At 51.0% G+C, this 27104-nt stretch overlaps 3 protein-coding genes across 13 annotated transcripts in view; all 3 read right to left on the bottom strand.

Moving 5' to 3' along the window:
• Window positions 1–17668, bottom strand: part of CNNM2 (cyclin and CBS domain divalent metal cation transport mediator 2) — a 111743-nt gene extending 94075 nt beyond the window's left edge. For 3 of the 7 annotated variants that reach the window (XM_084526272.1, XM_084526274.1, XM_084526273.1), the window contains exon 1: window positions 15814–17667. In XM_084526272.1, the coding sequence (XP_084382398.1) occupies window positions 15814–17482 (1669 nt within the window). In that variant the 5' untranslated portion in view covers window positions 17483–17667. Of the gene's footprint in view, window positions 1–15813 lie in introns of all 7 variants that reach the window. The other 4 variants (XM_084526269.1, XM_084526270.1, XR_014695105.1 and 1 more) reach the window with 3 other exon arrangements.
• A 2136-nt stretch (window positions 17669–19804) lies between these two features.
• AS3MT (arsenite methyltransferase) lies at window positions 19805–23619 on the bottom strand. The gene is made up of 11 exons (XM_084524987.1): window positions 23532–23619; window positions 23110–23195; window positions 22500–22627; window positions 22254–22404; window positions 22036–22172; window positions 21744–21813; window positions 21561–21642; window positions 21343–21474; window positions 21101–21243; window positions 20603–20737; window positions 19805–20025 (listed from the first exon to the last, which is right to left on the bottom strand). Coding segments are annotated over exons 1-11 (1164 nt in total). The 5' UTR covers window positions 23533–23619; the 3' UTR covers window positions 19805–19926.
• Window positions 23620–24789: 1170 nt separating this feature from the next.
• Window positions 24790–26978, bottom strand: BORCS7 (BLOC-1 related complex subunit 7). 5 transcript variants are annotated; one of them, XM_084524983.1, is made up of 5 exons: window positions 26572–26944; window positions 26199–26261; window positions 26006–26049; window positions 25699–25719; window positions 24790–25311 (listed from the first exon to the last, which is right to left on the bottom strand). In XM_084524983.1, the coding sequence occupies exons 1-5, from the start codon at window positions 26854–26856 to the stop codon at window positions 25260–25262; spliced, it is 465 nt and encodes a 154-aa protein (XP_084381109.1). In that variant the 5' UTR covers window positions 26857–26944; the 3' UTR covers window positions 24790–25259. The 5 variants fall into 5 exon arrangements, with proteins under 5 accessions (XP_084381109.1, XP_084381108.1, XP_084381112.1 ...); XM_084524982.1 differs by having other exon boundaries at window positions 26545–26794; XM_084524986.1 differs by lacking the exon at window positions 25699–25719 and having other exon boundaries at window positions 26002–26049; window positions 26572–26978.
• Between the last annotated feature and the right edge of the window lie 126 nt (window positions 26979–27104).

The following is a 27104-nucleotide window of genomic DNA, read 5'->3' as shown; positions in this document are numbered from 1 at the left end:
CCAGCTGTTTTTGCAGTCCTTGGGCACAGGAGTTTGTCAAAGGCTTCAGATCAAGAGCCTGTCATACGTATCTCTACGTAGAGTGTGCTATTTTAGGAGAGCAGCACCTACCAACCAAATCCGGATGAACAGTAAATGAACCATCCACTTGAACCACAAACAGAGTAGCTAGTGGTAGGTTTTGTTTTTAAAGAAAGATGCTACTGATAAGACATCAGCAAGAAGTCAAGTCGCAAGGCATTAACTAGTATGCTCTCCTCTCGTTTTCCCACCAGCAACAGGATTCACAGATCCAAGTTTTATTGCTCAATAGCCACAGTTTCTGCCAAAAATCACAAGGGAGCCAGGGGGAGGGGATGGCAAATATGAAATGGGACAACAGCTGTCAAGGTAATTCGATAGCAGTGATGGCTTCTTGAACCAGTGGACACTCTTGAGAATGTGAGCCAAGGCCTCCAGGCATCCACAGAAAAGCCAAGTAAGATAAAGAGCTCGGTGAGAGAGCTGATACAGATGTCTGAGACGGAAGAAAGAACAAAGAAAGCCAAGGCCATCTAACTTCTAAGAACTTCAGTTTTCCAAACAACAACAACAAAAATTCAGCGTGAGTGTCCAAATCAGCCCTTCCAGCCATGAAGACAAACCATCTTTTGTTTGAAAAATGTTTGCAAGTTTTCCCAGTGCCCTTTCCAAAAACATCCCCAAGCTAATAACATCCAAACAGAAAACAGGAGTGACAAATGAACTGACAGATTAAGGGATCAATTTAATATTCTTCTGTAGCTTCAAGTCTAGCTGGGCTTCTACTACCTGTATTGAGGCTCACACAAATTAAACTTATATCCTGCAAATCAATTCTTAAAAGACCAGTGTCCACACTCAAAATTTTCCTTGCTGCATGCATAACACAAGAAACATCCAAAGGAAATAGTTATCGCTGGAAACCCTGACAAGTTCCACACTTTTAGTTTAGCCGCTCTGCTAAATGAACCATCACTTCGCAATGAGTCACATCCTTCGCTGGAACAACAAGGAGAAAGCTGATTTGCCCGTGTCTGTGGCACCTGTTTTATTGACATTAAATGGATCACTGAGATACACCAAAAGCACAAACAGCAAATCAGAGGCATGTTAGCTGTGGCAAGAGCAAGAGCAAGATCAGATACTTCAGTCCTTATTCAAATCAGTAGGTTTTATTTCTTTTCCCTGATTTTCTATCAGAGCTTTTATTTTCTGTATTTATGCTTTAACCTTCTCCCATGCATTGAACAACTGCAGTTCTCTCACTTTCCCTCCCTCTGGATTTCCCCTACCTTACCCCCACGCTCAGCCTTGTCTCAGTCTTGTAGGGAGTTGCAATAGCTGGAAAAGAAAATAGATGCAAACAGAAGTGTTCATTGCTTTGTTCAGTATTACTATTAGCAGTCACTTGCTAAAAAATATCCAAGACACCGAGACATTATCACTGTCAAGACACATCCATGTGTCCATGATACAGATAGACCCTTCACAATGTACTCAGCATTTGTATGGACATGAATGCAGTCAGCTACCTATGTTAAAACCAGTTTATTCTGATGGAGAAAAGCAGCACATGGCTATTGGCTTCAAGAATTGCAAAGCTTTTTTAAACAAAAACAAAAAACTCACACAAACCACAGTAATCTTAGTATCTAGTTTTAAATCAAACTAGAAACCTAATTTAATGTTCAATTTCTTCCCTAATAAGATCTTCAAACATCGTTCCCAAGCATTGCAGCGTCCTTATCTGACCCTGGAGGAACATCTACCACTATTTTTGTGAGCAGTCACTAAACTCAACCAACTTCACCACCCCAGGAGCTTCTGCCTTAAGTGCTGGTCCTGCGGAGGGGACGTCAGAAGTGGGAACAAGCGGGTGGCTTCTGCAGGCTCCTGACCCTCACCCGAGCAGACGAAGGGAATGCCCAGAATGACTGACTCGAAGCCAAACAGGTTCAACAGCCCTTCCCCACCTGAGGCAGCAGGCGATTTGCTTGGTATGTCACAGGTAAAAATGTGCCTGAGTGGGGGCAAGGGCAATGACTGAGTGCCACTTCAAAAGGTTAGCAGCTCCGGGGTTGCGACACTCCCATCTCAACCTTGGGCGTCCTTCAGAGGCCGTTCGACCTACTCCACTTCACGCCCTTCATCTCCCTGTTCCAACACAGGGTTAGGAATTCAGATTCTCAGCTCCTCCATCCCGTTCCTACCTTCCACGTCAAAGGAAACCCAGACACAGGATGGAGCTAGACAGAGCAATACGATCCCAGCCACGGCAAGGCTTCTTGCTGGCACAACACAATGCTGCCCTTGATTACGAGTCCAACACTGAGCTTCTGTTCTAACAGACACTTTAATCAGGCATGGAAGTCATTAACGGAAGCACGGAGAGACGCAGTGATAAGGATATCAACAGGACACAGACTCCTTTAGCTGTGTCATGTACACGAGGCCAGCCTCGACCTTGAGGTACACGTGGGCCCAGCACAGCCACCCCAGAAGTGGCAGAACCCAGTGTCTGTAATGTACCCAAAAAAAGCAGGAGGGTGCCATGCATAGTGTTAACATGGACAACCCTAGAGCACGGCTGCACTATCAAGAGATCTCACCTACAGCTGACAAACAGCAGGCTGGGGGGCTGCTGTTTCCCCACATCACGACAGCATGCACAAAACGAGGGGAAAAGCCCTGTTCGGCCACCCCTTTCATCCCAAATTTCACCAGCAGCGAGACCAGACTTGGATCTATGTCACAGCACCCGTCTTACCCAGACTCCTTCAAAAGGATGGCAATTAAGAGTGCTAATTGCGTTAGCCACAAGAGCAACCAACCTGCCCATGGTACAAAACCATCTTTTCAGCTGGAACAGGCAAAGCTGAGACTTTCTTTCTCCTGGGAGAGCCAAAGTTTTTAGTTTTACTTTGGTTACCACCTTGTCACTTCTAAGAAAGGAGAACTACTTGCACAGCCCTCAAGAGTGGAAATGTAAGCAATAACAACAGGCTTGACACTTAAACACTTGCCCACTAAGGTTTTCAGCCCAGCAAAACAGAAAAACATTTAGCGCACAATCCATCATAAACTGGATGTTACTTTAAAGCTGTCTGAAAACAAAAGCCAAGACACACGGGATAAAAGGGATAAATGGTGCCTCTGACACAGCAAGAAAACAAACAGACTAAAAACTTCTGGGTCAGTAAGGGGTTAGAAATCACTCGACAATGAACTTTACAGCAGTAATTTTAGTACCCATAAAGCTACACAGAATAAACCATTAACTACTAGGACATTCACCTTAACTCCTTGTCTAGTGGATGGCCTCATGTCACCTGTAGTGTCTCCTTGGCTCTCCCTGATTTTCTCCACCCTCTGCCATGCAGTGCCAGGAGTACGGAGCACTGATTTTCAGAAAGGAGAAAGAAAATACTAAAGATATTGACAGACAAAGACCTCAGGGCGAGAGAAACAAAAATCTGGGTCATTACAGGGACTGTGTCTACAGAAAGTTGCAATCATCACAAAAGAAAGCTATTACATGAAGATTAAACCCAATTCCTATTATGTATCTAAAATTACAGGGGAAAAGCAGAAACAGACTGGCTCCCATTAAACCATTCAGAAGATACAATGAAAGGGAACAAAAATTAGTCCTCGCTCTAGAGCAAAAGAACTGAGGCACAAAGGGAAGGCATCACAGTCTGTACGCACTTCTCATCTCCTGAATTTCCTTGTGCTGTCCAAACACTTCCCCTTCAAGGGCAAGGCGCTCTTGGCTGCACTCATCTAACACGCTACCAAAGAGGGTAACATGAATGTGAAAGACGTGCTGATGGCAAACACCATGAACCTTGGCAAAATGGAGAGGTCTGCTTCTCATCCCGGGTGAAGGCAGCACAAATTCTTGCTCTGTAAGGAGGCTCTTCCCCATCAGCCCCACCACCTGCTCCCTCGTACATCAAACACCATCCCAAAAGTTTGTTTAGCCATTATGCACTCATGTAGCTTATGGACTCACAGTCTCTCCACATGATCCCTGCCAACTCTCTGTCAATTTGCTCGGAGCATAGTTATGCCCTTGATTTCCTTGAGTCATCTTCTGCTTTGGAGGAAACAGGAATAGGAAAAACAAAAGCTAATGCATGCATTAGCTTAAGTCATTATGAGGTTAAAAAAAAAAAACGTTTCTATCTGTAAAAACTCTTGCAGGTAGATATATCTTTAGGTTTTTCACGTCCTGACCACCCCCAAGCCCACAGAAAACACAGAGATGAGAATTTCTCTCGTTAGACTTGCTCGTGAGCATTACGACAGCAAGAGCTCTCCCTGCTCCAAGAACTCCACGCTGCCTCTAGCTGTGGCAACACTTGTTTAAGCACAGTACACGCTCACTCCTTGCTCCAAGTGCTAGCTGCAGTGCTGGAGAGCACGGTTAAGATCGACCACATTTGTTAAAGGAATCTCTTCAGTTTAGAGCATTTATTTCCCTCCTGAAAGAATGCTCACACTGAGGCTTCCTCCACAAGCTGGCCGGAGGCTTGTTTTAGTACTGCTCAGAGGTAATACACGGTGGCCCATGTTCAGTATAAATGCCACCCATGTGCCCAGGCCCACCAGCTGCCTCACACTGGCCCTGGGCTCAGCATCGTCCACCTGAAGCACTTCTCAGAGCACCCAGCTCTTCCCACTAGGCAGGAGGTAGATGTAAGTAGAAGGCAGGGTACCTGGACACAGCCTCTAAGTGATTTTTCAGGATTGTTTGGACAGAGGAAAAAGGAGCAAACTGACTGCAGAGCATTGTCAATATAAACTTGGAAAATAAAAGATTTTGTTCATTTCTCTGTTCTAACTTCAGAGAAAGATATTCAGAAACAGTTATTAGTTCCAGGATGGCTGCATATCTATCTTTAAATATATATACACACACACACACACACAGAGATCTCTCTTCAAAGCTCCATAGCCTTCATTGTCTTCACTGCAAAATGGTCAGGAATACAGCTAGACAAGTTCCCCCTTTCTGAATATTTTCCTTGGAACTTTTGGGTTGGAGCCTGCGCATTGCGTGGGGCTGCAAGGGCTATTACTCTTGGAAGCTATTCTCCCAAATTCTTTCCTTTACTGGAAGATGTGAGGTTGATGATTTACAAAGAAGAAACATATTAAGGCCTCTTACCACTGGATCACATTCAAACAGCATGCAAGTAACAAATCCAAACCCAGCTTTCAGGCCAGGAGTCAGAAAAGCGCCTTCAACGCTCAAATGTATGTGCATCTTCCCCCCTCCCCACCCCCTTGCCCAGCCTCTCTCTCACACACATAAAAGAGAAAGCTTGTTCAAAGTTTACAGCAAAAACTGGAAAATTCAAAACAGCTGTTCTGGAAAGCAAGAAAAACATTAAGAGAATAGAGCCGCTGACATCAGAGCTCTCCTGGTAGACATCTCATCCTATACACAGCAGGTGTGCTGCTGCAGAGAGGAGGAGAAGAGATCGGGATTCCCATCTGTGATGCATCACAGAGCACAGGGAATCCTTCAGCCCCACCTTTAACCCCAGGGGCATTGGGGAAAGCAGGAAAAAAGCTACTGTGTTCGCTCCACATTGGCTGCGCACCCAACTGCACTGACAGGTTCAACCCTATGATTGGCATGAAGCAACAGATTGCTGTAGATCTTGGAGGCTGCATCCATTAGGAAGGTAATTAAGGCTTTTCACTGCCCCAGCTGCCTTCCTCAAACTCTAACCTCGGGGGATTCCCACGTTTGGAAGCCTCAGCCTGCCTTCACCCCCCAGCAGGGCTGCCCTCGGGGCAAGCTGTGCAACTCCTTGGGTTCCAGGTTCTCCTCGGAGCCTGCTAGCAGTACAACACGAGATGGATTAAACCAGTAAGCTACTGGGAAAGCGTTTCCACATTGGTGATCGTAAGCTCCCACACACACCTCAGTCCTTCATAAAACAAATGGAAAGACCTACAAAACTGTCAGTCCTAAATTATGACAGAGAAGACGACTTCATCACTCGATCATATGGAAAAGGAATAAAACTTGGAATCTTGTGATCCGTGTAACGGTCACATGAAAACATATGATACAAGAAAGCTTTTAACCTTGTCGTTGCTCCTGCAAATCAGCACTCAAACGTTTAGTAGCTGATGGAGAGTCTAAAGTACTGCACAGGATTTTCAGTAAGAGAAACAAAGATATTGACAGGGATCTTGATTTCTCTGGGAGAAACCCCATCCGTGTAGTTTTGGAGGAATGCTTGCACTAAGAACGAACAACACTCCCAGCAGCGTGAAGTCCTAGAATTCAGCCGTGCAGTTATCAGTGTTTTCAACCCTAACCACCCCGAAAGGCTCCGGGCAAACTAGAATACCAAGAAGATAAAAGTTATTTTCCACGACGGCAGGGAACCATCATGCAGCAGTGGTCAACTCACGTTTGTAGAGCAGCATAAATCCCATACAGCTACAGCAGTGCAGCCCATGCTGCGAGCTACTCACACAACCTCTACCCTGGTCCCTGGTGAGGGATTTATTCCTTCTTCCTCCCCTCTGCTGGAAGAAAGCAAGACCTTGTCAGAAAGTCTTCATGAACCCTCTGTCTTCAGAGAAGCTTTTCCACCCACCCTCACCCCATCACGCTACACCAACACAAACACACCCGATTAAAAGCTGAAAGCCAAAGTGTTACCTGCACACATACCTCACTTACAGGGGGAAAACAAAACAACAAACTCACCCAGCAAAACATATCGGACTAATTTACCCATCTGAGAGCAAAAACAACGTAGTGACATCCCTTGGAGCTCAAGTCAGAGCTACTGAACAGCTCACAACTCAGGCCTATTCAACTAGCACAGTTTTAACCAAGGGCTCTTACTGGATGCCCTAGTACTAAATTAAGGCCCGTCTGCACTTGCTGTGCACAGGAATTGTAGCTAAGTGCTGTACTTGCTTCAAACGGAAAGATGTCCCAGGCTAGATAGGAAGAACTAAGCCTGCAGCTTGCCTAAACTCCACAGCCACACCTACTCTCGGTGCCAGATTATAAATTTTTATCAAGAACAAGTTCACACCGGCAGAAGATTGTCTTCCCTTTTTTTTTTTGTAGGAGACTGGAAATTGCTGACAAGCTATTCACAAGCAATAAAAGGGGGCAACCCGCTCATCCCTGTCCTCACGTAACCGCTGCATGGGAAGGGGGCTGCAGGTTTTCAGGGCTGCACTTTGAACCCCCCCCCCGAGCAAAGGGCAGGCAGGAGGTGGAGTACTGGACGGAAACCAGACATGGCAAGATCATTCTTAAAACTGTTTGCTGGCAGCAGAGTATCCAGCTGAGCGGCAGAGTCAGCATTTCATTGCTCTGATGACCCACGGATGAGTAGGGGAAAAAAAAAAAAAAAGCTTTGTTCACCTCCATAAAGATCAACAGTCGTGGATGGCTCCGTCATATCGCTGCAAGAGATTATACTGCCATAAAAGCTCACTATAAAAGAACAACTTTCATTCACGCCTCTTGGGGGAGAGAACCTGAAGCAAGGAAGAGCCCAGCCCTGATGAGACGGCTCACCCTGCGGAGAGCAGTGTTACGACACCGCTCTCGTTTGAAGAGCGGATCCCTTCAGGACTGCCAGCGAAAAGAGTGGTGCAATCCCAACGGAAAGCATCACAGAACAAAAATACACCGATCTTTTGTATTAAGTGTATGTGCTCATCTTCTGGCCCCAGCTCCTCTGGCTGGAGCAAAGCTCCCGCTTGGTTAATCAGTAACGGCAGGAGAAGCGCGTTAGCTTACAGCTCCAGGCCTCAGTAATCGCCAGGTTTCAGCTCCCAGGTTGACAGGCATCACACTCATCCCTTCAAATGACAATTCCTCCACGAGAAGGGCTGCTGTTTCAAATTTAAACTCTGAAATTCCTCCACCCAACCATGTTTACAAGCAAAATGCTTCAACACAAAGGGACAACAAAGTCCCATTCGCACAAGCTTTCCTAGCTCTGAGGTTTCGGCTCAATCTAGGCCTTGGGTATTTGAAGACAACTCCGTTACAAGACAAGTTGCTTCTCTTGTATACATTTACTAGACCTCTCAAGCTGATATCATCACTGGTAGGTAGAGAGCAAGATTGACTCATGTCTTTAAACCACAAAGATAACCACAAACGCCCATGTAGGAATCCTAATTTCCAACACGCCAGCCAAGCCAACCAAAGAAATCTCTCTTGCTTTTACAGGTTGTGTGCTGACACATAGTCACCAAAGGCAGACAATCCTTATGATGTCCCACAGACAACGCAGAAGTGTGGAAAATCCTGAAAAATCACTCTTCTGTTCAGTGGAAACTGGCTGCCTACCAGAAGCCTGCAAGGCTCCCAGGCAGCTTTAAGACAAAACATGAGAACAATGGCTCGAAGGTCTCCAAGGGCCCCTACTCATGACTCTCCAAGAACAGAAAGCTAGCACAGACAGGATCATAAACGGGAGAGAGTACTTCTGAGTAGAAGAGGACAAAAAAAATAAAAAAAAATAAAGCGGGAGAGCTTGTAGAGGCAAGCTTGGAAAGAATCAAAGCCTCAACATTACTGGGGGCCAGGAATGGAAAGATGAGCTGCCCAAGCCATTGTGTTAATGCAGCTCTGCTGGCAAGATGAAGCACCAGCCAGATCCTCTCCAAGCACAACGGCCTTTGGTCTGAGAGAGGGATCTCTACCTTCTCTGCTGTCCTCTTGCAACCTTGTGTTCCCAGCTGGACTGCTCAATGAGGACCTGATTCTTCCAAGTTCACTTTGTGAAAGATGCTGTATGGTTGAGAGCCCTTGAGTCATCACACTCGCTGATTTCCTCTCAGGTGCTATAGGAAATCTTTCAGTTTCTCTGTCTAAACCCATAATAATATGCTTTGAGGATTCAGATCTTCATTACTACAAGCTGTACAAGACAAGATTTAGAACCTGAAGGAACTTCTCTACTTACCTGTCCCAAGCCATCCGTCTCTCTTCCCTACACCCACCTCCCTATAAGAAGACTTATACTAAGGTGACCAGGCCAACTCTACCCCTTAGAGTTCCTTAACAGCTTCCCTTCATGCCCTTCTCACAGCTGTCTTGTATGCCACCACACTTGGCCCTAGTTTATTCCTACATGGCTTCTTCTGCCAGCAGCTACTGGGCCACGCTGATTCCTAGGCCAAGAGAAAATGCAGATTCCACCTGAGGAAAGCTACTGACAGATTTATACATCTCACTTCAACGATAGGTAATCACGGAAAAAGTAAAACAAAAAGCATCACTAGATGGTCCTGAAATGACTCAGTGACCATGGCAGGAGCCAGGATGGATCAACTGGCTGATCTGAGATTTTTTGCCATATGCTGTTCACTATAGCTCATTAGCACCAAGTATTTGCACTCCTGCTTGTAGCTGGTAAGCTGTATTTGAGGATCTTGTCAAATTAACAAGAGTACCAGGTCACGCTCACCAGGGTACAGTTCAGAGTACTGCAGTACCTTGTGTTGAGGGTTAGTTTTCCAAGCTCCATTAGTGAAACTGGGAGAGATTCAACATTAGAAGTGCAATTGGTAGAGGCACGTGAGCGAATGAAAAAGAGTTCTTCTTAAATATTAACAGAAAAAGCAATGTAGGATGAGATACAGACTCATTCAACACACCGCTCAGCCTCTCCGTTCATTCTAGACCCATTTTATAGTGCCTAGGCAGCTGTAAAACTGACTTACAACTCTTAATATTAAGCATACTTTGTGAAGTGTTTAGAAGAGGTGAGGTGACTAACTCCCTCCTTTACTCTATTGCCAGCTAGAGCGATACTACAGCCTGCAAAATAAACCTGTTGTTGGGTTGCTTTGCTGCTGAGCTCTCCTGCAATCACACATGCTAATAGCTCAATATTTAGGCATCAGAACAGATTTGATACGTGAAATAAAAAAGAACAATGGGCCTAATACATTAGGTTAACAAAAGGATGATTTTGTCCCAAATATTTGCGTTGGCACAGGGCACTGAAGAGGCTGATAAGAGTATCTCAAGCTCACTTATTCAATTACATTGCTACCCAGAGGTCTTGAACAGACAGTCTGCGATCACATAATTAGAAACTGCATAATAATGCTTCCATACTAGTGTCAAATAATGGTTGTGCAGACAGCTTCCGCTGTAATATTTACTAGCTTTGGCTGAACAGCAAAATAGCAATAGCGTTTCCACTGTTCCCAGCATTTTCCAGAGATGACGATCAGAACCGCAACCTTTAGATCCATCTCCTTCTGCCACTCACATTACAAAGCAACTGATGGGAGATACCACGCTACTGCTGCTCGCCCACACACAAGAGCTGACAAAGCTTCAGTGTTGATTAGACACGCTCACAGAAAGAAACAAACACCTAAGACGACTTATTAAAGACAATATCTTTAGTTTCAGAAGCTCTTGAATTGCAGCTTGATGAGATCACCAAGCTTCCAGGGGGAACAAAACACATTTCCTCTTTTCTAGCACTCTTTCTCTCTGTCACTGGTTTTACACCCTTGTAGTTGACTGATGTTCACAGAGTGTTCTGCTCCTCGGTACCTCACGTTGGCAGAGAAATACTGAAAAAAACAAAAAAAATCTCAGCCCTGAAAGAAAACTGCAATGGTTACACTACCCGATCACTTCGCTGTACTACTGAATTTGCTCAGAAGTCAACATTTTGCCTCTTCTCTCCATATTCGGCTTCAAAACTGGCCGGGAAATGCTGCTGACAGCACAGACTGACCTGAAATTTGTAGCTGTGCCTATCACAGAGAGCCTTTATAGACAGAAAGCAGATAGGAACCTGGCTCGCTTGCGGAATTCACCCCAGTGGGTGCAGGAGTTTGCTAACTTGGAGAACACTGGGGGAAATGGCAACAGCTTGTTTTTGTTGACTAATGAGACTCTAATCATGAGCTAAAAAGCAATCAAAGAATGATGCCAAGCACACGTGTCAAATTCAGACCTGTACTGCTCTGAACACTTAGGGCATTGTATTTGCTTACTCCTCTCCGTGATCCACATCTCATTCTGCCCTCAGCAGCAGAGCAGAGCCTCCAGCTGGACTCCTCACCAAGGCCAGGCTGACACAGCACTGCTGCTCTCCAGCACCATCTCTCCTTCTCCTAGGCCCACAAAAGCATCACAGCAGGGAGCCCCAGGAGAGCTGGAGCTGCCCTTGAACACATCCCCCAGGAACAAACCTACAGGCACATCGTGCTAAGTCTTCTATATCTTGGTGGCAAATTCCCTAATCGTTGCCCTATTCTCTTCACACAAGAAGTCTCCGTGTGGGACCTCAACACCTTTATGTGAATTCTCCTAAAAGGAGCAGAAGAGATGCCTTTTTTTAGCCAAGCGGCCTTGAAAGCAATATTGTTTTCCAAGAAGGAGTTTTACATGCCTTTGATAATTCCAGAAGGGATTTATGTAGTTTCTTCCAGTTCCTTGTAATGCTGCAGTCACAGCCTAAACAGAAAAACAGCTTCAGTGACAAACAACCTGTTAGATGAACCAGAAAACAAGCATTCAGATGCGTTAAATGAAGTTTACTTATGGGAAGCCTGGACTCAGATTCAGCAGGATGGGAACCCATAAAACCTGAAAGAGACCAGGAAAGAAGCGAGCTGCAAGTCTGGGTTGGAACTGCAGCAGAAAGGTAAGCGACCTAATAACAGAAAGAGAGCTCAGCCCAGAATAACAGCAGTGCAGAGCTTTGAATTTGTGGGCTACCAGTCACTCGCTGTCCCTCCCCTCAGAAGTAAGAGTTTCAGGTTCCTGGGCCATGGTTTTCCTGGGAGTGGGAGGAAGAACTAGAAAAGAAACAAGACCCTGAAAAAAAAATTGGTCTGTGTTCTTACTAAACAGATACATTCTTAAAGACAGACAACAAAAATCAACAGAGCATGCAGAAAAGATCCTCAAGTTAAATCTGACAAGGTTTTTAGGGAAGAAAAATCTTTTAAGGTTCAGTCGGCAATAATTTTAATAAGGAATCTAGGAAATGTCTCAAGGCTGCCATGTGATTCAGAGAATAAGAGCTCAGGACCGCTGCACGCAGTTACCATGACTTCTTTGTACTAGGTTATTAACTCTGATCTTTACTATAGCATAATACTAGAGACAGATACAAATAAGATCAAAATATACAAGTCAAAGATCTCCAAGTACGGATAAGGAAGACTCTGACTGAGCAACTGCCACACTACAAGGCTGTCCAGGCCACCAGGAAAGCAGCCGTATGACTAGTAAAAAGGGGGCCAATCTTAGAATATTAGTATTAGAAATCAACGCTTTGCAAGCTGAATTCTTCTAACTCTGGCATTTGGAGAGCTTCAAATAGAAAACTTTGGATTTAGGATCACACATGCAGAGGTCCAGCACTGAAAAACACTCCACCCAAGTGCCAAAGACCTAGGAAAACTGTCAAGATAACAACAGCAACAACACAACACTTACCGTCAAGGGAAAAGACACCAGATGAGACAGCCCATAGCTTCTTTCCAAAAATGACTTTGATGTTCATTCACTCCCTGCTGCACCTTAAGGAGCCAGGATAGTAATTGATCCTGGAAGAGCTGTCGCCTTGCTCTCCTTCACAGCAACAACCAGCAAGAGGTTATTTCAAACAAGACACATCTTTGCAAAGTCGGGCAGGTCATTTCCCTGACTTGTGGAACGGGTACCCTGTACTTCCCTGCATTAAACTGGGGTTGAACAGATTGGATTCAAGTAAGCTGAACGCCCAGTCTGCACAGCTAGCTGGCAAATGGAGTTGAGGTCTGTTGACAGGAATAGAGAGCTACTCCACTTTCAGAAGTTTTTATTTATTTTAAAATAAACAATGCTTTTTAGGAGAGAAGCTTTTTAGCAGGCTGCTTCAGAAGTCATGTTTATTCATACTTCAAGAGATTAGAGCAACACGGGAACGAGAATGTGCTGCAGCTCTCTTAAAATTAAGTTTCTTGCCTGGCAGCATAGAAGCGAAACATATATTCATTTTGCAACTGTGGGCAAAGAACATTAATAATAAGCTCACCACCAAATCCTCCAGCTGCCCAGCCTAAGCAAGTACAAAACGACCAGTTTCATCTGCCACAGCACCAGAAGAACACGTATCCTGCCATGCTTGGCTTTTCATCTCTTCCCTGGAAGGCTCCAATTTATGTTAACTCCTAAACTTCTTAAAAAATAATAATAATAAAAAAAAAACTCTTTCCTTGAACAGATTAAAGCCTTTAACTGACAGTAGCACTATCACACGAGCTGCTCGCTGCAATGAACAGGGTTGTAGCCACCTGGGTGGGAGAAAGGCAGGCGAGAGCTTTGGAGCGAGCCTACCGTGGTGGAAGGTCAACGTGGTGGGAAAGGGGCGATTAAAAACCGTAAGCTTATTTATTTTCAGCACTTTACCGGAGAACAACATGCAATTTGATTCTCACCCTTAATTTGTACATTCTCACGGGAATTTGGCAAGGTTGCCGTGCAGAAAGGAGTTTGAAGAACTCTTGCAAAAGACAGCGCACTATGCCAGATCAAGCAAGCTATCAGTTATTTACATTCATTTCAAAGGACAAAGGAAGCTATTTATTTCCACCCTATCTGCATGTTTAAAGAAAAACCAGTTAAGACGGAACTAGTCCTAACACCAGGGCTTGTCAATGCACAGCAACCAGCACGGCTGTCCTGGAGTAAATATGAGGCACGATCAAACTATCCCAAATTAATCCACTACTACAGGGACTGCTCCAAAACGCAGTGGTTGCAGGAGGGCATACGTTCCCATTAGGAAGTCATCCTAAACTTGTGCTGCTGGGAATTTACCTGATGCAGGCAAGGGAAGTCCTCTGGCTATCAGCAAAAGCAACCTCTGGTCTGTACCTTCCAAGCAACCCCAGAGAATTAAGGAGCCTATTTTAGGCATGAATTTCAGAAAGTGCAAAGAGGCATATTTGGCTTTGCCACACTTGCAGGATTAAAATGCCTGATTCTCCAAGCTATTAAATAAAAGGGCCCCTATTTTTAAACACACAGGAGCATTTCACCTCCCTTCAGACACATTGCTACACACAAAGCTAGAAAAAAAAAAAAAACAAACAGAGGTCCAGCTGCAGGTTAAGAACCCTGCCACGCTACCTGGAGTCAGAGTAACAGAGGGAAAAGAACTCCAGGCCTGCACACCCAGCAGAACCCACCTTAACCAGCCAGCAGTTAAGTGACATAATTGAGTTTCCCAGATCCGAGCTGCAGATTTTGCAGCACAGAAACCACAGGCGAGGCTCTCCCACATCTCCTGTTCAACAGCTCTGAACCAGAGTAAGATTTCTCCATCACCATACTGAGACAGAAAGAACTAAACAGAACAACTGCTGCTCTGGTCAGCAAAAAGCAGGAGTGTGTTCACCTTCCATCTGTGAAAGAAAAGTGGGGATACCAACGGAATAACCCTCTGAATCCCCTAAACTGAGTTAAGCAGGCAGAAACAGATCAAATGCCATGCTGCCAAAGCTCAGTGTGGGGACCAACCAGTACCTGGAAATCTAAATGGAAAATTAAATGTTACCTAGAAAAAACGTTCACCAATTTACTGAGTTATCTTCAAGAGAATTCTGCATTTGATAAAAGGCTAACTTAACTTTTCCTCATTAGCCTAACTGTGGTACCAATGCAGCTATGAACATCTCTTTCAGTCAGATCATCTCTCAGAGACAGAACGGCTCGACAGCTCGTTGCTCTGAGCTCCCATGGTTATGATCAGCCCATGGCACTCACTTTACCTTCAGTTAAGCAGCATGACGGTCTGCAAGTACCTAATTGATTTGGAATTTCACTTACTATTTCCTTTAAAGCACTTTATTGCACAGAGCATACAGCCTGCATCATTATTTGGCTTGCAGAGAGGAACGGATTCAAACAGGGAAAAAAAAGTTGTGTTGTTTTTTCCTCATAAGCAAAGGTTTATAATGAGAATTAACGCACATCTGTCAGGAGAACACCTCCCACAATTCAGATGGAAAGCCCCCATCCAGTTCTGAAGCAATGAATACAAACACCAGACCAGAGATGTAGATGGGCTCACGTGTTTGCACAGCTGAGCCTGTGGTCCTTGGGGCAGAGGAGAGCCTAGGTAAAAAGGCCCGTAACCCCAACGTGCCACCCAGACAGGTGCATTCAAACACATTTTAAGACCCTGGAACTATTTCTGGGTTCCCAGATCAAAGCATCAATCAGGATAGCTGTAACACGAGCACAGGGCTGAAGTCAGGCAGCCGAGCCGATGAATGGAGTGCGAACGCCGTGTTTATCTCAGCACGTGTGTGCGCACTAAGCCGGAAAGATAGGAGTGACCTACACGAGCAGCCCACCCGCTCCTCTCCTCGCTGTCAGGCCAGCTGAAAAAGCACAGGGAGGACTGAGCCAAGTAACGGGCGCGTATTCATGTCAGCAGTTCCCACTATAATGTGCAGATGAGTGGAAAAATAAAAAAGAAAAAAAAAAAAAGCAGCCTTGCTTGGCACAATGCCCACACGCACAGCCCGGTAGTGGGGAAAAGAGGCAGGGGGCACAGACCATCACCCAGCCATGGGTCAGTTTTCTAGGTCAGGGAGCTGGAGGATGCCTAAATTCAGGCTCCTCTGTCCCGAGCGCACCTTCCCACAGCCTCTGTGAGGGGAAGCAGCGAGGGATCCCCTCAGAGCCCCCTCACCAGGGGTGCTCCCTGCCACCGAGCTGCGCCTGCCACCCCCGGGGCCCTGCCATCATCCCACCTTTCTTGAACTCCTCCAGCATGGCGTCGAGCTTGGTGTCGTTGAAGACAAAGTGCAGCGGGTGGTTGTAGAACCGGGTGATGGTCTTGAGCGGCGTGCAGTCGTCAGGGTCCACAAAAGCCAGGTCCTTAACGAAGAGCAGGTCCACGATGTTGGAGCGATCACCCTCGAAAACGGGGATGCGGGTGTAGCCGCTCTCCATGATCTCGGACATGGTGTTGAAGTCGAGCACGGCCTCGGCAGCGATCATGAAGCAGTCCCGGAGCGGAGTCATCACATCCTCCACTGTCTTGGTGCGCAGCTCCAGGGCTCCTTGGATGATGTTGAGCTCCTCCTTGACCAGATCATTGTACGGATCGGTGACCCGCAGCATCTCCAACAGCTTCTCCCGGTTATAAACGGTGCCGATCTCCTGGCCCAGGACGCAGTCCAGCAGCTTGCTGACGGGGTAGGAGGCCGGGAAGGTCATCATCATGAAAAACTTGGTGAGGAAGATGGTGTTGGCGCCCACGGCCAGGCCGTGCCGGGAGCAGATGGCCTGCGGCACGATCTCGCCGAAGATGACGATGCCGATGGTGGAGACCACCACGGCCACCAGCCCGGAGCCGGCGATGTCGTCCAGCAGGATGGTCAGCGTGGTGTTGACCAGGACGTTGCCCAGCAGGAGGGAGCACAGCAGGTAGTTGCCCTGGCGGCGCACGGGCTCGATGCGCTTGGCGTAGTTCTTCTCCTTGTCCGTGCCGCAGTTCTGCACGATGCGCAGCTCCATGGGGTCCAGCGCCATGAGGCCCAGGTTGAGGCCGCTGAACATGCCCGAGAGGCAGAGCAGGAGCGAGATGAAAATCACCTGCAGCCAGAAGGGCAGCAGGAACTTCTTCTCCTCCCCAACGATCATCTTGGTGTCCTCTCCGTCGTGGTAGATCCAGGTGGTCTCCCCCCAGGGTGGGGGGCCGGCGGGTCCCTCGGCACCCACCAACCCACCGGCGGCCCCGGGCCCTAGGGCGGCGGCGGCGGGGGCCGAGACGGAGGTGCACAGATAATAGGACTTGCTCTTCTCCGTCTTGCGCAGGGGCTTGATCTCGATCTCGATGATGCCCGACGTGCGCCGGTTGAGCACGATGTGCGGCAGGATGATGATGTCCGACGTGCGGATGCCGCAGCGCTGCGGGGCTCCACCGCCTCCTCCTCCTCCTCCTCCAACACCACCACCACCACCTCCTCCTCCGGCCGAGGAGCCCATTCCTCCTCCTCCTCCTCTCCCCACCACCGCCGCCGCTCCCCCGCCGTCTCCAGCCAGCGTCGCCCGGCCTCCCCCCCGCCGCCGCTCGTGCTCGGTGAAGGCGATGCGCGACCAGGTCTCGTTGTTGATGTTCTGCCCGTACACCCGCAGCTTGACCCGCGTCCTCTCGCTCACCCGCAGCGCTCCCCCCTCCATGAAGGAGACGTCGTCCGTGTCCTCCAGCCGCAGCCCGATGATCACCGTCTCCTCCGCCGATGAGGAGGATGATGATGATGAGGAGGAAGAGGCGGGTGGAGCAGCAGCGGAGGCGGCGGGCGGGCGGCCCATGCGGCAGCAGCAGCCCAGCAGCAGCAGCAGCAGCAGCAGCAGCGGCGCTCCCCGCGCCCCCCGGGCGCCCCCCGCCATGTTCCCCCCGGGCAGCGCGGCCATCTTTAGTCAGGGCTCGGCGGCGGGGCCGCCGCCGCCCCGCATCGCCCGCGGCCGTGCCCCGCTTGGCACCGGTGGCGGTGCTGGCGGCGGTGCTGGCGGCAGGCGGGGCGCGGCTGCCCGCGGGACCCGACGGGCGGCGACTGCCGGAGCCGGGCCGAGCCGAGCGCCGCCTTGGTGGAGCCGCGCGGCGCTCCCCGCCCCGCTCCGCCCCGCTCCGCCTCGCCCGGGCGGGGCCGCGGCTAACGGCCGCCAACGGCCGGCCGGTAACCGTCGAGGGGGCGGGGCCGCCCGCGCGCCCCTCCGCCAATCGCCGCCCGCCGCCGGCCCCCCCCCGCGGCGCGTGACTGCGGGGCGGGGCCGGCCCCCGGGTGAGGGCCAATAGGGGAGGGGGTGGGGGGAGAGGGGGCGGGGCTAAGAGGGGGCGCGACCAATGGCGGGGCGGGGATGGGAGAGGGGATGGGGAGGGAGGGGGGGGTGGAGGGGGACGGGGACGGGAGCGGGATGGGGACGGGGATGGGGAACGGGAGCGGGACCGGCTCCGTGTGTGTCCCCCCCCCCGGTCCCAGCCCCGGGCCCGGTGAGCGGTGTCGCAGCTCCCCCTGGCGGCCGTGTGGGGCACACACAGTGCGAACGGCCGGCCCCGGGAGCAGGGGGAGTGTGAAGGGAGAAGCAACAACATTTGAAAAAATAAAATAAAATAAAATAAAATAAAATAAAATAAAATAAAATAAAATAAAATAAAATAAAATAAAATAAAATAATGTTATTTAAAATCAAATAAATTTTATAAAAAATATATAAATTTACATAAATTATATAATATTTTATATAAAAATTATATACAATAATTTTATTTTATTTAAAATCAAATAAAATAACGAAATTGAAATAAAACGAAATGAAATACAATAATAAAAATAAATAAATAAAATAAAATAAAATAAAGTAATAAAACAAAAATAAAATAAAATAAAAAAGATGAATACAAAATTTTAAAAAGAAAAAATAATTGCAAATAAAAAGAAACAAAATAATAAAGTAAAACACAAACGATGTTGTGTGGTTTTTCTAGTCAAAAAAAGACAAAAATAAATGAAATAAAAATAAAATATAATATTAAAGTAATAAATCGGTATAAAGTAATAAAATAAAACTGAAAATAATTTTAAAAGAAACAAAATAATAAAATAAAACACAAACAACGTTGTATGTTTTTTCTAGTCAAAAAAGTCAAAAATAAATAAAATGAAAGAAAAAAAAATACAAAATGTAAAAAAATAAAAGAAAAGAAAAAGAAAAAAAAAGAAAAAATAATATTTTTTTAAAAAATAAACAAAATAAAATAATAAAATAGCACACAAACGAGGAGTTACAGTTTTTCTAAGCACACCACTCTGTGGCCCTAAACCCAACCACTTGCAAGTTCTCACACACTGAATCGTGCAGGTTTGTGGTCCCATCTGAACCCAAAAGGTTGGGCTGGCGAGGTGACTTTCCAGGAAACCATATTTATGGGCATTATTTATGGGTTTAATCCCCAAACTGGGGATTAATCGCTCCCCTACTTCGCTCCTGGCAGAGATCAGGGCGAGCAGTGTGGGGCGCTTAGGAAATCCCTTCTGTGACTGGGAACTGCCCTTACAGGCCTCGTAAACTTGTAAAAACCCCAAGGATCTCCCTCTCCTTGCACACACACGGCCTGATGGGGACAAGATGATGTTCAGCTGGCAGAGAGGGGATTTTGGTCCCTCCTGGACGATCAGGGCACGAGGAGGGATGGAAATGTTCCCTCATTTCCCAGCTCATGCGGGACTGGGACATGGTGCTGCTCAGCAGCCTGGTGTTGGGGCAGGTGGGATGTGGGACACGTGTGGGTTGTGGGACCCTGCAGCCGCATTGTGGGATTTCCAAAACCACCGCATTTCCCTGCAAAACTCTGCAGGTGCAAGGCCTGCACAGCACACAGGGCTTCCCACTAGATGGAGTCCGGGGGAAAAAAAAAAAAAAAACTCAGCAGTGATACACGGGGAAAGGGAGAAGAAATCCCATCCCCGGGGACAGGCTGTGGGGCTGCCCTGGGCAGGAGAGATGGTTTCAGAAAAAGCTACAGGATGGGGTGTGCGTGCAGGGGGTTTTGGGGGGCTTGGAGCAGAGCTGGACTGGTGCATGGGGTACATGCTGCAGGGTGCTGAGAAATCCCATATGAGGGGACCCACAGCTCCCATCCCTGTCTGTGTGTCCCACAGGGAGCAAGGGGACCCCCAGGGTGCTCCCCATCCCCACCGTGCTCATACCGAGACCTAAAAGCACAGCACCCCGCAGTCTCCAACCCCACAGGGTTTCATCTCGGCCTTTTATTTCTATTTTTTCCACTGGTGATAACCCCACGCCACGTGGGCCGCAGCCCCCTGCCCCGCTGGCACCCAGCGGTATGGGGACATCGCTCAGCAGCAGCCCCGGGGCCCGCAGGTGGCAGTGGGACCGCAGGCAGGAGCCGGGGCCGCCAGCTTCTCCAGCAGCAGGAAGGGGTCGCAGATCTTCTCCTGTAGGGCAGAGGAGAAGCCGATTTAGGATCAGGCCACAGGGAAACACGAAGCCCCCCGTGGAAGCAGCGTTTCCCCACCACTCGCTCCCTGCCGCCATGGGGATCAGCCTGCTGGCTTTTCCCTGCCCTGAGAAGGGTGCTGAGAGCTTCGGGGGGGGGTTTCACTCTGCTTTTTTATCTGAAAAATGCCTTCTGCTTGGACAGGGACCCAAAAGCCCAGCGCAAGGCTGTGCTCCAGGGACGCGCAGCTGCAGGGCTTTATCTCCCCGGCCTACTGATGACCCCTGCTGGCCCATGTGGAAGGATGGCCGTGAGGATGAGGAGGGAGGCTTCCAGCAGATAGATAAAAGTGCTTCGGGCTGTGGGGTCAGGGCCCAAAGCTCACAGCAGCAGCGAGGAGCAGCTGGGGTGGTCGCTGCACCCCAAGGCAGGGAGGAGCTGTCCCCATGCAGACCCCAGGGCTGCCCAGGCACCAGCTCCAACACCCCAGGTGGGCACGTACAGGGGCAAAGGGACCTAGCAAGGGACAGCAGCGTCCCCAGCCCCAAATCCAGCACGGGGCTGCTGCTACCAACCTTCACCCTCCTGCCACAGCAGCCCTGGGGTGCGGCGGCATCGGCCCCGGCGGCTCGGATGAGGAATTCCTCCGCAAACCTGGAGCTGCGCAGCACCGCGGCCGTCTCGGCATCCACATCCACCGCCTCTCCTTCCTGGGGACACGGTGACAGTCACGGGGCTGGGACACACGGACCAGGGTCCCCCAGCCGCCCAGTCAGATATGTGGGGACTGAAAGCAGGGCTCAGCCTGGCCCAAAGCTTGGAGGAACACCCACAGGGAGCAAGCAGCGGGCTCCAAACCACCTGGTGAAGCCACCAGGGATGTCCTGCTCCTGTCTCCACAATGCACAGCTCTGGCTCCCTCTCCCTGCCCTATTTGCAGCTCTTCTGGCTTATATGGCCCCCATCCACCACCTCATCCCCTAAACCACACTGCATCAGTGCTGCCCCATCCCCAGCCCTTCAGGCAGGGTCTGCTCGCCATCCCCAGAAGCCCAAAACGCACCTCCCCGTACCTTGAAGGTGAAGTTGGCATCAAACACCAGCTCTCGCTCGTGCCCCACAATCCCACCGTTGTAGATGACCTGGCCCGGCCCGGCACGGCTGCTCCCCGGCACCTTGAAGAGCCGAAATGTGGCGGAGACGAAGCGGCAGTCCCCTAAAAAGGGAGAGCCCAGCGGGCCAGGTGCTGAGCACAGGGTCCCAGCACCTCTCCCCGTGGCCAAACAGAGCCACTGCTCCCCGTCAGGACCCTCACCGACAACACCCTCCAGCTCCTTGTCCCCGATGGTGATGGGGCTGGCGGTGACCAGGCGCGGGGGGCTGAAGCCCACCTCCTCGGCGATGCTGTAGAGGTCTCCCCAAAACAGGGCTCCCGCCAGGCACTCCCCTGGCACAACAGCATGCACACGGGTGACACAAGGCAACAAGGTGCTCCCTGTCCCGTGTCACCCTATATCCAGGAGCCCTACGCACCCCACAGCACCCTGTGCTTCCTCACGGCCTCGCTCAGGCGCTGGCTGGCGTAGACGTCGCTGAAGTACATCTCTCCGCCGGGCTGGAAGGCAGCGAGGAGTGAGCGGGATGCAGCGGGGCAAAACGGGCTGGGAAATGGAGCAACAGCCCCCAAAGTGGCCCCAGCCCTGCTCCGCTCCCCACCTTCAGCACGCGATAGGCCTCCCGCAGCACGGCCCTCTTGTCAGGGGCAAGGTTGATCACGCAGTTGGAGCTGGAAAGGAGAAGATCAAGGCTCATCTGCACCATCTCCTACACTCAGCACCACCGGCTGCTGCACAGCCTGTCGCTTAGTGCAGGGTTCATCCACAAAAAGGGCAGTTCCCGTACTCCCAGGTCCCAGCCCAAATCCTCTTTGGGTTTTTCCCTTTCCTCACACGTGGCTGAAGCAAGAAACCTGGTGGGATGTGGGTGCAGTCCCCTGCAGGGTACCTACATGACAATATCGTAGCTCTCATCAGCCAGCCCGGCATCACCCAGCTTCTCCATGTAGCCCTGGAGGAAGTCCACGTTCGGCTTTTGGTAGCCAAACTTCTCCATGTGATACGCGATGTGCTTCCTCGCCACCTCCACCTGGGAGGAGGAAGGGAACGAACATTTGGGGGGACACGGAGAGGGGACAAAGCAAGCCCAGGGGTTGTCCCCACACCCTACCTGGCCCTGGGTCATGTCGATGCCGGTGACGTGGCCCCGCTCCCCAACCAGCTGGCTCAGCAGGTAGCAGTCCCTGCCGCTGCCGCTGCCCAGGTCCAGGACCCGGCACGCCGCCAGGCACTCGGGGACAACCAAACCGCAGCCGTAGTACCTGTCGGGGGGGGGGGGTTACCACGCTGGCTCCTGTCCCCCGAGGGCTGCAGCCCACAGGGAGGTGGCAGCAGGAGGAACTCACCCGGAGCTCACCTGGCCACCACCTCCTCGTGGACGCGCTCCAGAGCATCTCTGATGGCCTTGGGCACCGGCCTGGCCGAGGTGACGCAAGCGTTGGTTTTCAGGTCCTCCGACTTCTGCAGCTCTTTGCCGTAGTAATCCTGAGGTGGGAAGGACACGGGGCACCCTACTGCAGCAAGCTGGGCCACGGTGACTCCGTGGGGTCACAAAAAATGGGATCACACCCGTGCTCAGCTTATACGTGCCCCCAGTGCCCTCTGGTACCGCACCCAGCTAAAAATCAGGCTAGATATCCACCCTGCTTGGCTTCCCCTGCTCGTATACACACACATCTTTGCACAAGAGGGGATTTAATTGCTGTTTGCAATATTTTTTCAGGCCACAGATGCTGTTTCCCTGACTGACGGGGGTGCAGGCAGAGAAACACAGGCTCGCTCCTCTCCCTCCTCATCCCCACAGGGAAACGAGCAAAGCGCCTGCTCTGAAACCCCGCTGGCAGCAGCCAAATGCCCTTTTACCCTCACTTCGGTCCCCAAATGAGCTTTGTCCCCTGACTGGCAGGTGTCCTGGCACTGCCTGGGCTCGGCGCTCCCTCCCCGGCCGCCCCGCTCGCCCCCCTCACCTGCACCTCGCGGTGGATCTGGTCCTGGGGGATCTGTTCACGGGGGGTCTGTTTGTGGGGGATCTGCTCCCCACACGGCGCGGCCACTGCAGCAACGGGGGCACAGGGTTGGTGCCGACACTATGACCACGGGCACCACGCCAGGCCCTTCCCCAAAGCCCTCACCCTCCTCCCCAAAATACAGGAACGCTTTTAGTCCCTCTAGCAACCCCCGAGGAGACCCCAACCCAAATCCTAATGGGAAAAGCACCCCGTGCCAACATCCCCCCCGCCAAAACACCCTCACCCTGCCTGCCCTGGAGGGACTACCCCCAAGGACGTCCCTGTAGGGTGAATCCCAACCCTCTGCGGGGTCCCATGGGGTCCCCCCACAGGGCCCTGGCACCCTAGAGCCGGAGCCCCGGGGTGCCTGGGTGCCTTACTGCCTCCGGCTGCGGCTCGGCCACGCTCCGCCCCGGCGCCCTGCGCCGCCCCAGGCCTGGCTTCCGCCCGACACCAGCTCCTGCCAGGCCTGAGATTTGGGTAAAAAACCCGGGTACACGGCCACGCTCGCTACCAGAACTCACGGGGTCACCTCACACCCACAGCCTCAGCCTTTGGGTACCCCCACCCTGCTGCGTCCCGTCCCCCGCCCCACCTCCTGCTCGCCCCAAATGCACGGAGACCCCCGTGGGATGCCCCAGCCCCTGCAGAGGGTGGGAGCTCGCAGGGGAAAAAGCTGCCTGCTTCTGGGAAAAGCTTTTCTCCCCAAACGCAGCTGTGACGCCACGGATTAGGAACCCCCAGGGCACAAACGGACCCCATGTGCCCCATCCTTTAGGCATCACCTCACGGCAGCCCCTGCAGCACAGCCCCTGCTGAGCTGGGCACCTCCACGGGGCTGCAGGGGTGCTGCCACCAGCTGAGGCCAAGCAGGGAATGGCCCCGGAGGGGTGGTGAGGGTAAAAAAAAACAGACAAAGAGGTTGTGCCACATGGAACCGCACCCCAGCAGCACCTTACAGCAGGCTGATCCCCACTCCCAACCCGCCTTGTGCTATCAGCTGATGAAATGCACACAAATAAGTGCTTCCAGCGTGCTCCAAGTGCTCTGGGTAACTGACTGATGGAAAAACAAGACACAATATTTATAGCCCGGACCCCATCTCACTGCCCAGGAAGCAAACGGGAGCCCAGTCACCGAGTCGTCGCCACAGAGCCGTGCAGAGCTGAATACACCGGCTCCTGATTTTCTTTTGCATCTCCCTGCCTGCTTCCCAGCTGTGTCTCTGGACACCTTCCCATCCAGATACAGCTACACAGCACTTCCAAGGCTGCTTCATCAAAAGCTGGAGCAGCAACCCAGCACAGGAATGTGGTTGAAGGCCGAAGGCAGTACAGATGGGTTGGCAAAGGGATGGCGTTCCAAGCTCTGGCTTAGTGGAAAATAAGATAACCTCAGAGCGGGATGCTCGCCAAGGCATGTCCAGCTGGAGCAGGGACAGAGGTGTCTGCCCAGAATCACGCTTTCCAAAATTCAGGTCTTGGACAGGCACCTCAGCCCACTCTGAAGCACCTCACCCACCCAGCCACTTACAGCTCCCACTGATTAACACGCCCTAAATAAATTGCAGCGACCATCTGTGCCTAAATAAGGACCCGTGTCAAACTTCAGGCACCTGTATTTAAAACCCACATCTCTAGTTTGTACGTTTATTGGGAGGGGAGGAGCTGTTTCGTATGAAAACTCGGGCTGTGTGATTGCTGGTTGTTGGCAGGCACCAGCAGCATTATTCCATCACCTTTCAGGAGACGGATGCTGAGCAGAGCTTAGACGGGAAATAAAATTGTCCCACTCCGGCTGTGAGAAACATTGGACAGCCGAACATCGCACGTGAAACACGGGAACTAAGCGAACACAGGGATCGTTGGGGGAAGGGAACTTTCTGCTAAGATCGTTTCAGTCACATGTGGGGAAGCAGGAGAGCGTTCTGGAGACAGAGACGTGGATGGGACCGCGTGAGAGGGGCCCACACGTTCAGGAATGTGTGCTCTGCACATATCCCAGCGGGCATCCAGCACCGTCCAGACACAGGTCTGAGCCCCGGAGGGGACAGGATGCCTGGCTGCCCTCAGTGCCAGTCGAGAAGTCCTCGTGCCTTCAGCTTCACTTCATTTCAGCAAGTGACTCAGCTGGTCCCGCAGGTTTGATGACTGCTCGACACTGGGGACAAAACAAGAAGAGGCTGACAGTGAGATCTGATCCCCAGGGAGCACCCAAGGGACGGGAAGAGAAATCCCAGGGTTCCCCACCCCACCTCCCCGTGCCCACAAGGCAAACCACACTTCGTGTACTCGTGCATGTTAAGGAAAGAACCAGAAGTTTTAAGTAAAATCATCCCTTCACCCAAGTTCTCATCTCCTCACAGTACTGACCTTCAGAGCAGTGAAACGCTATCTTGCTGGGCCAGCATGTTTCAAAAGCAGCTGCAAAAACCCTCCAGCTGCATTCTCTCCCCGCCACACACACCCCATTACTCTTTCCTTTCCCCATCAATCTCTACGTGCTGTTTCCCACGTCCTCCTGGCATTCCCTCCGCTAGGTACTCACTTCTTCTGAATTGCTTCCTGCCTAGATGAGAAAAGGAGAGGAAAGAGCATTAGAAAAACACAAATTTCAGCAACATCACTCGACGTTGATGAAAAGGGACTCAAACAAGGGCTCAGGAGCCCAAAACCCTCACGTGTGTCTGGATTAAGCCCAGAGCACAAAGCAGAGGCTTTAACTTCTCCCCATTAGTCCCAGATGCATTGCACATTCTTAATGGAGATGCAGTGCATGGCAAAAACCTTATAAAGGGACGGGGCTGAAGGGCAGCGCTCAGCGCCCCACAGAGCAGGCGGTGCCCCCTACTTACTGGTACTGCAGGTGCGTGGTTATTATGGCCATTTTCCTCAGGCTCTGTGGAAAACAAGACCAAGAACGAACGTTTGGCTCGGCAGCACCTTTGCTCCCCCCGCCAACGCACAGATCTCTCATTTCAGGGCCCCCGTCCCCAAAACCCTTCTCCCCTATTTCCCAGGAGTGTTGCAGTGCCAGGCACAGCTTACGTCCTCCGAGTGCAGGATGGCGTCCTCCTGCAGCACCATGTTCCTCGCAGCCTGCCCCAGGAGCTACAAGACAAGGACAGCGCTGCCAGACCCAACCCCAACCCCAACCCCAAATCCAACCCCAAACCCCCCCAAAGGGCCAGGAGCTGCCCTCGGGACTACAACTCCCAGCATGCCCCGCGCCCCGCACACACCTATCAGCACACCTCCCCCGCCGCCTACAACTCCCATCATGCCCCGCGCCCCGCGCCCCTGCAGCTCCCGCGGTCCCTCCGCCCTTCCCCGGGGGCCCCGCGGCCGCGCTGCATGTTGGGACTTGTAGTCCGCCGGCCCGCCCGCCGCTCACCTCGGCGCTGCGGGAGCCCTTCAGCACCTGCTTGGTGAGGGCGATGACGTCAGTGCCGCAGCTCGTCACCTTCTCGGTCAGCAGCCCCTTCACCGAGTGCCCGAACCGCGCCTGCGCCTCCGCCGCGCCGCCCGCCGCCATCTTGCCCGCCGCACGCCCCGCCTGCGCCGCGCCGCTACGGGCAGCGCTGAGGGACAAAAGAGGCGGGAAGGCGAAGGGCGGGGGAGTGGGGGGTGCCCAGTGCTGACCAGTACTGACCAGTACTGACCAATACTGACCAGTTCTAACCAGTCCTAACCACTCCTGCACCATATTGCCCAGTGCTGCCCAGTATTGCCCAGTGCTGCCCAGTACTAACCAATTCAAACCAGTCCTACACCATAGTTCATATTACCCAGTACTGCCCAGTATTAACCTATACTAGCCAGTTTTGCACCATATTACCCAGTGCTGCCCAGTACTAACCAGTTCTAACCAGTCCTACACCATATTGCCCAGTGTTGCCCAGTATTGCTCAGTGCTGCCCAGTACTAACCAGTTCAAACCAGTCCTGCACCATA

The sequence above is a fragment of the Aythya ferina genome (assembly GCF_964211825.1).
Source record: "Aythya ferina genome assembly, chromosome: 7".
Lineage (NCBI taxonomy): Eukaryota > Metazoa > Chordata > Aves > Anseriformes > Anatidae > Aythya > Aythya ferina.
This window is presented reverse-complemented; position numbering and strand designations above follow the sequence as displayed.

Coding starts and splice junctions, on each gene's coding strand:
- AS3MT (XM_084524987.1), bottom strand. Junction 21,475..21,560: donor GAAGCACAGGGTGCTGTGGG/GTGCGTAGGGCT, acceptor CTGTTGTGCCAG/GGGAGTGCCTGGCGGGAGCC. Junction 21,244..21,342: donor GGAGCTGGAGGGTGTTGTCG/GTGAGGGTCCTG, acceptor CTCCCTTTTTAG/GGGACTGCCGCTTCGTCTCC.
- BORCS7 (XM_084524983.1), bottom strand. CDS start 26,856: ATGGTGCAGGAGTGGTTAGGACTGGTTAGAACTGGTCAGTATTGGTCA. Junction 26,262..26,571: donor TCATCGCCCTCACCAAGCAG/GTGCTGAAGGGC, acceptor CTTGTCTTGTAG/CTCCTGGGGCAGGCTGCGAG. Junction 26,050..26,198: donor CCATCCTGCACTCGGAGGAC/GTAAGCTGTGCC, acceptor TGTTTTCCACAG/AGCCTGAGGAAAATGGCCAT.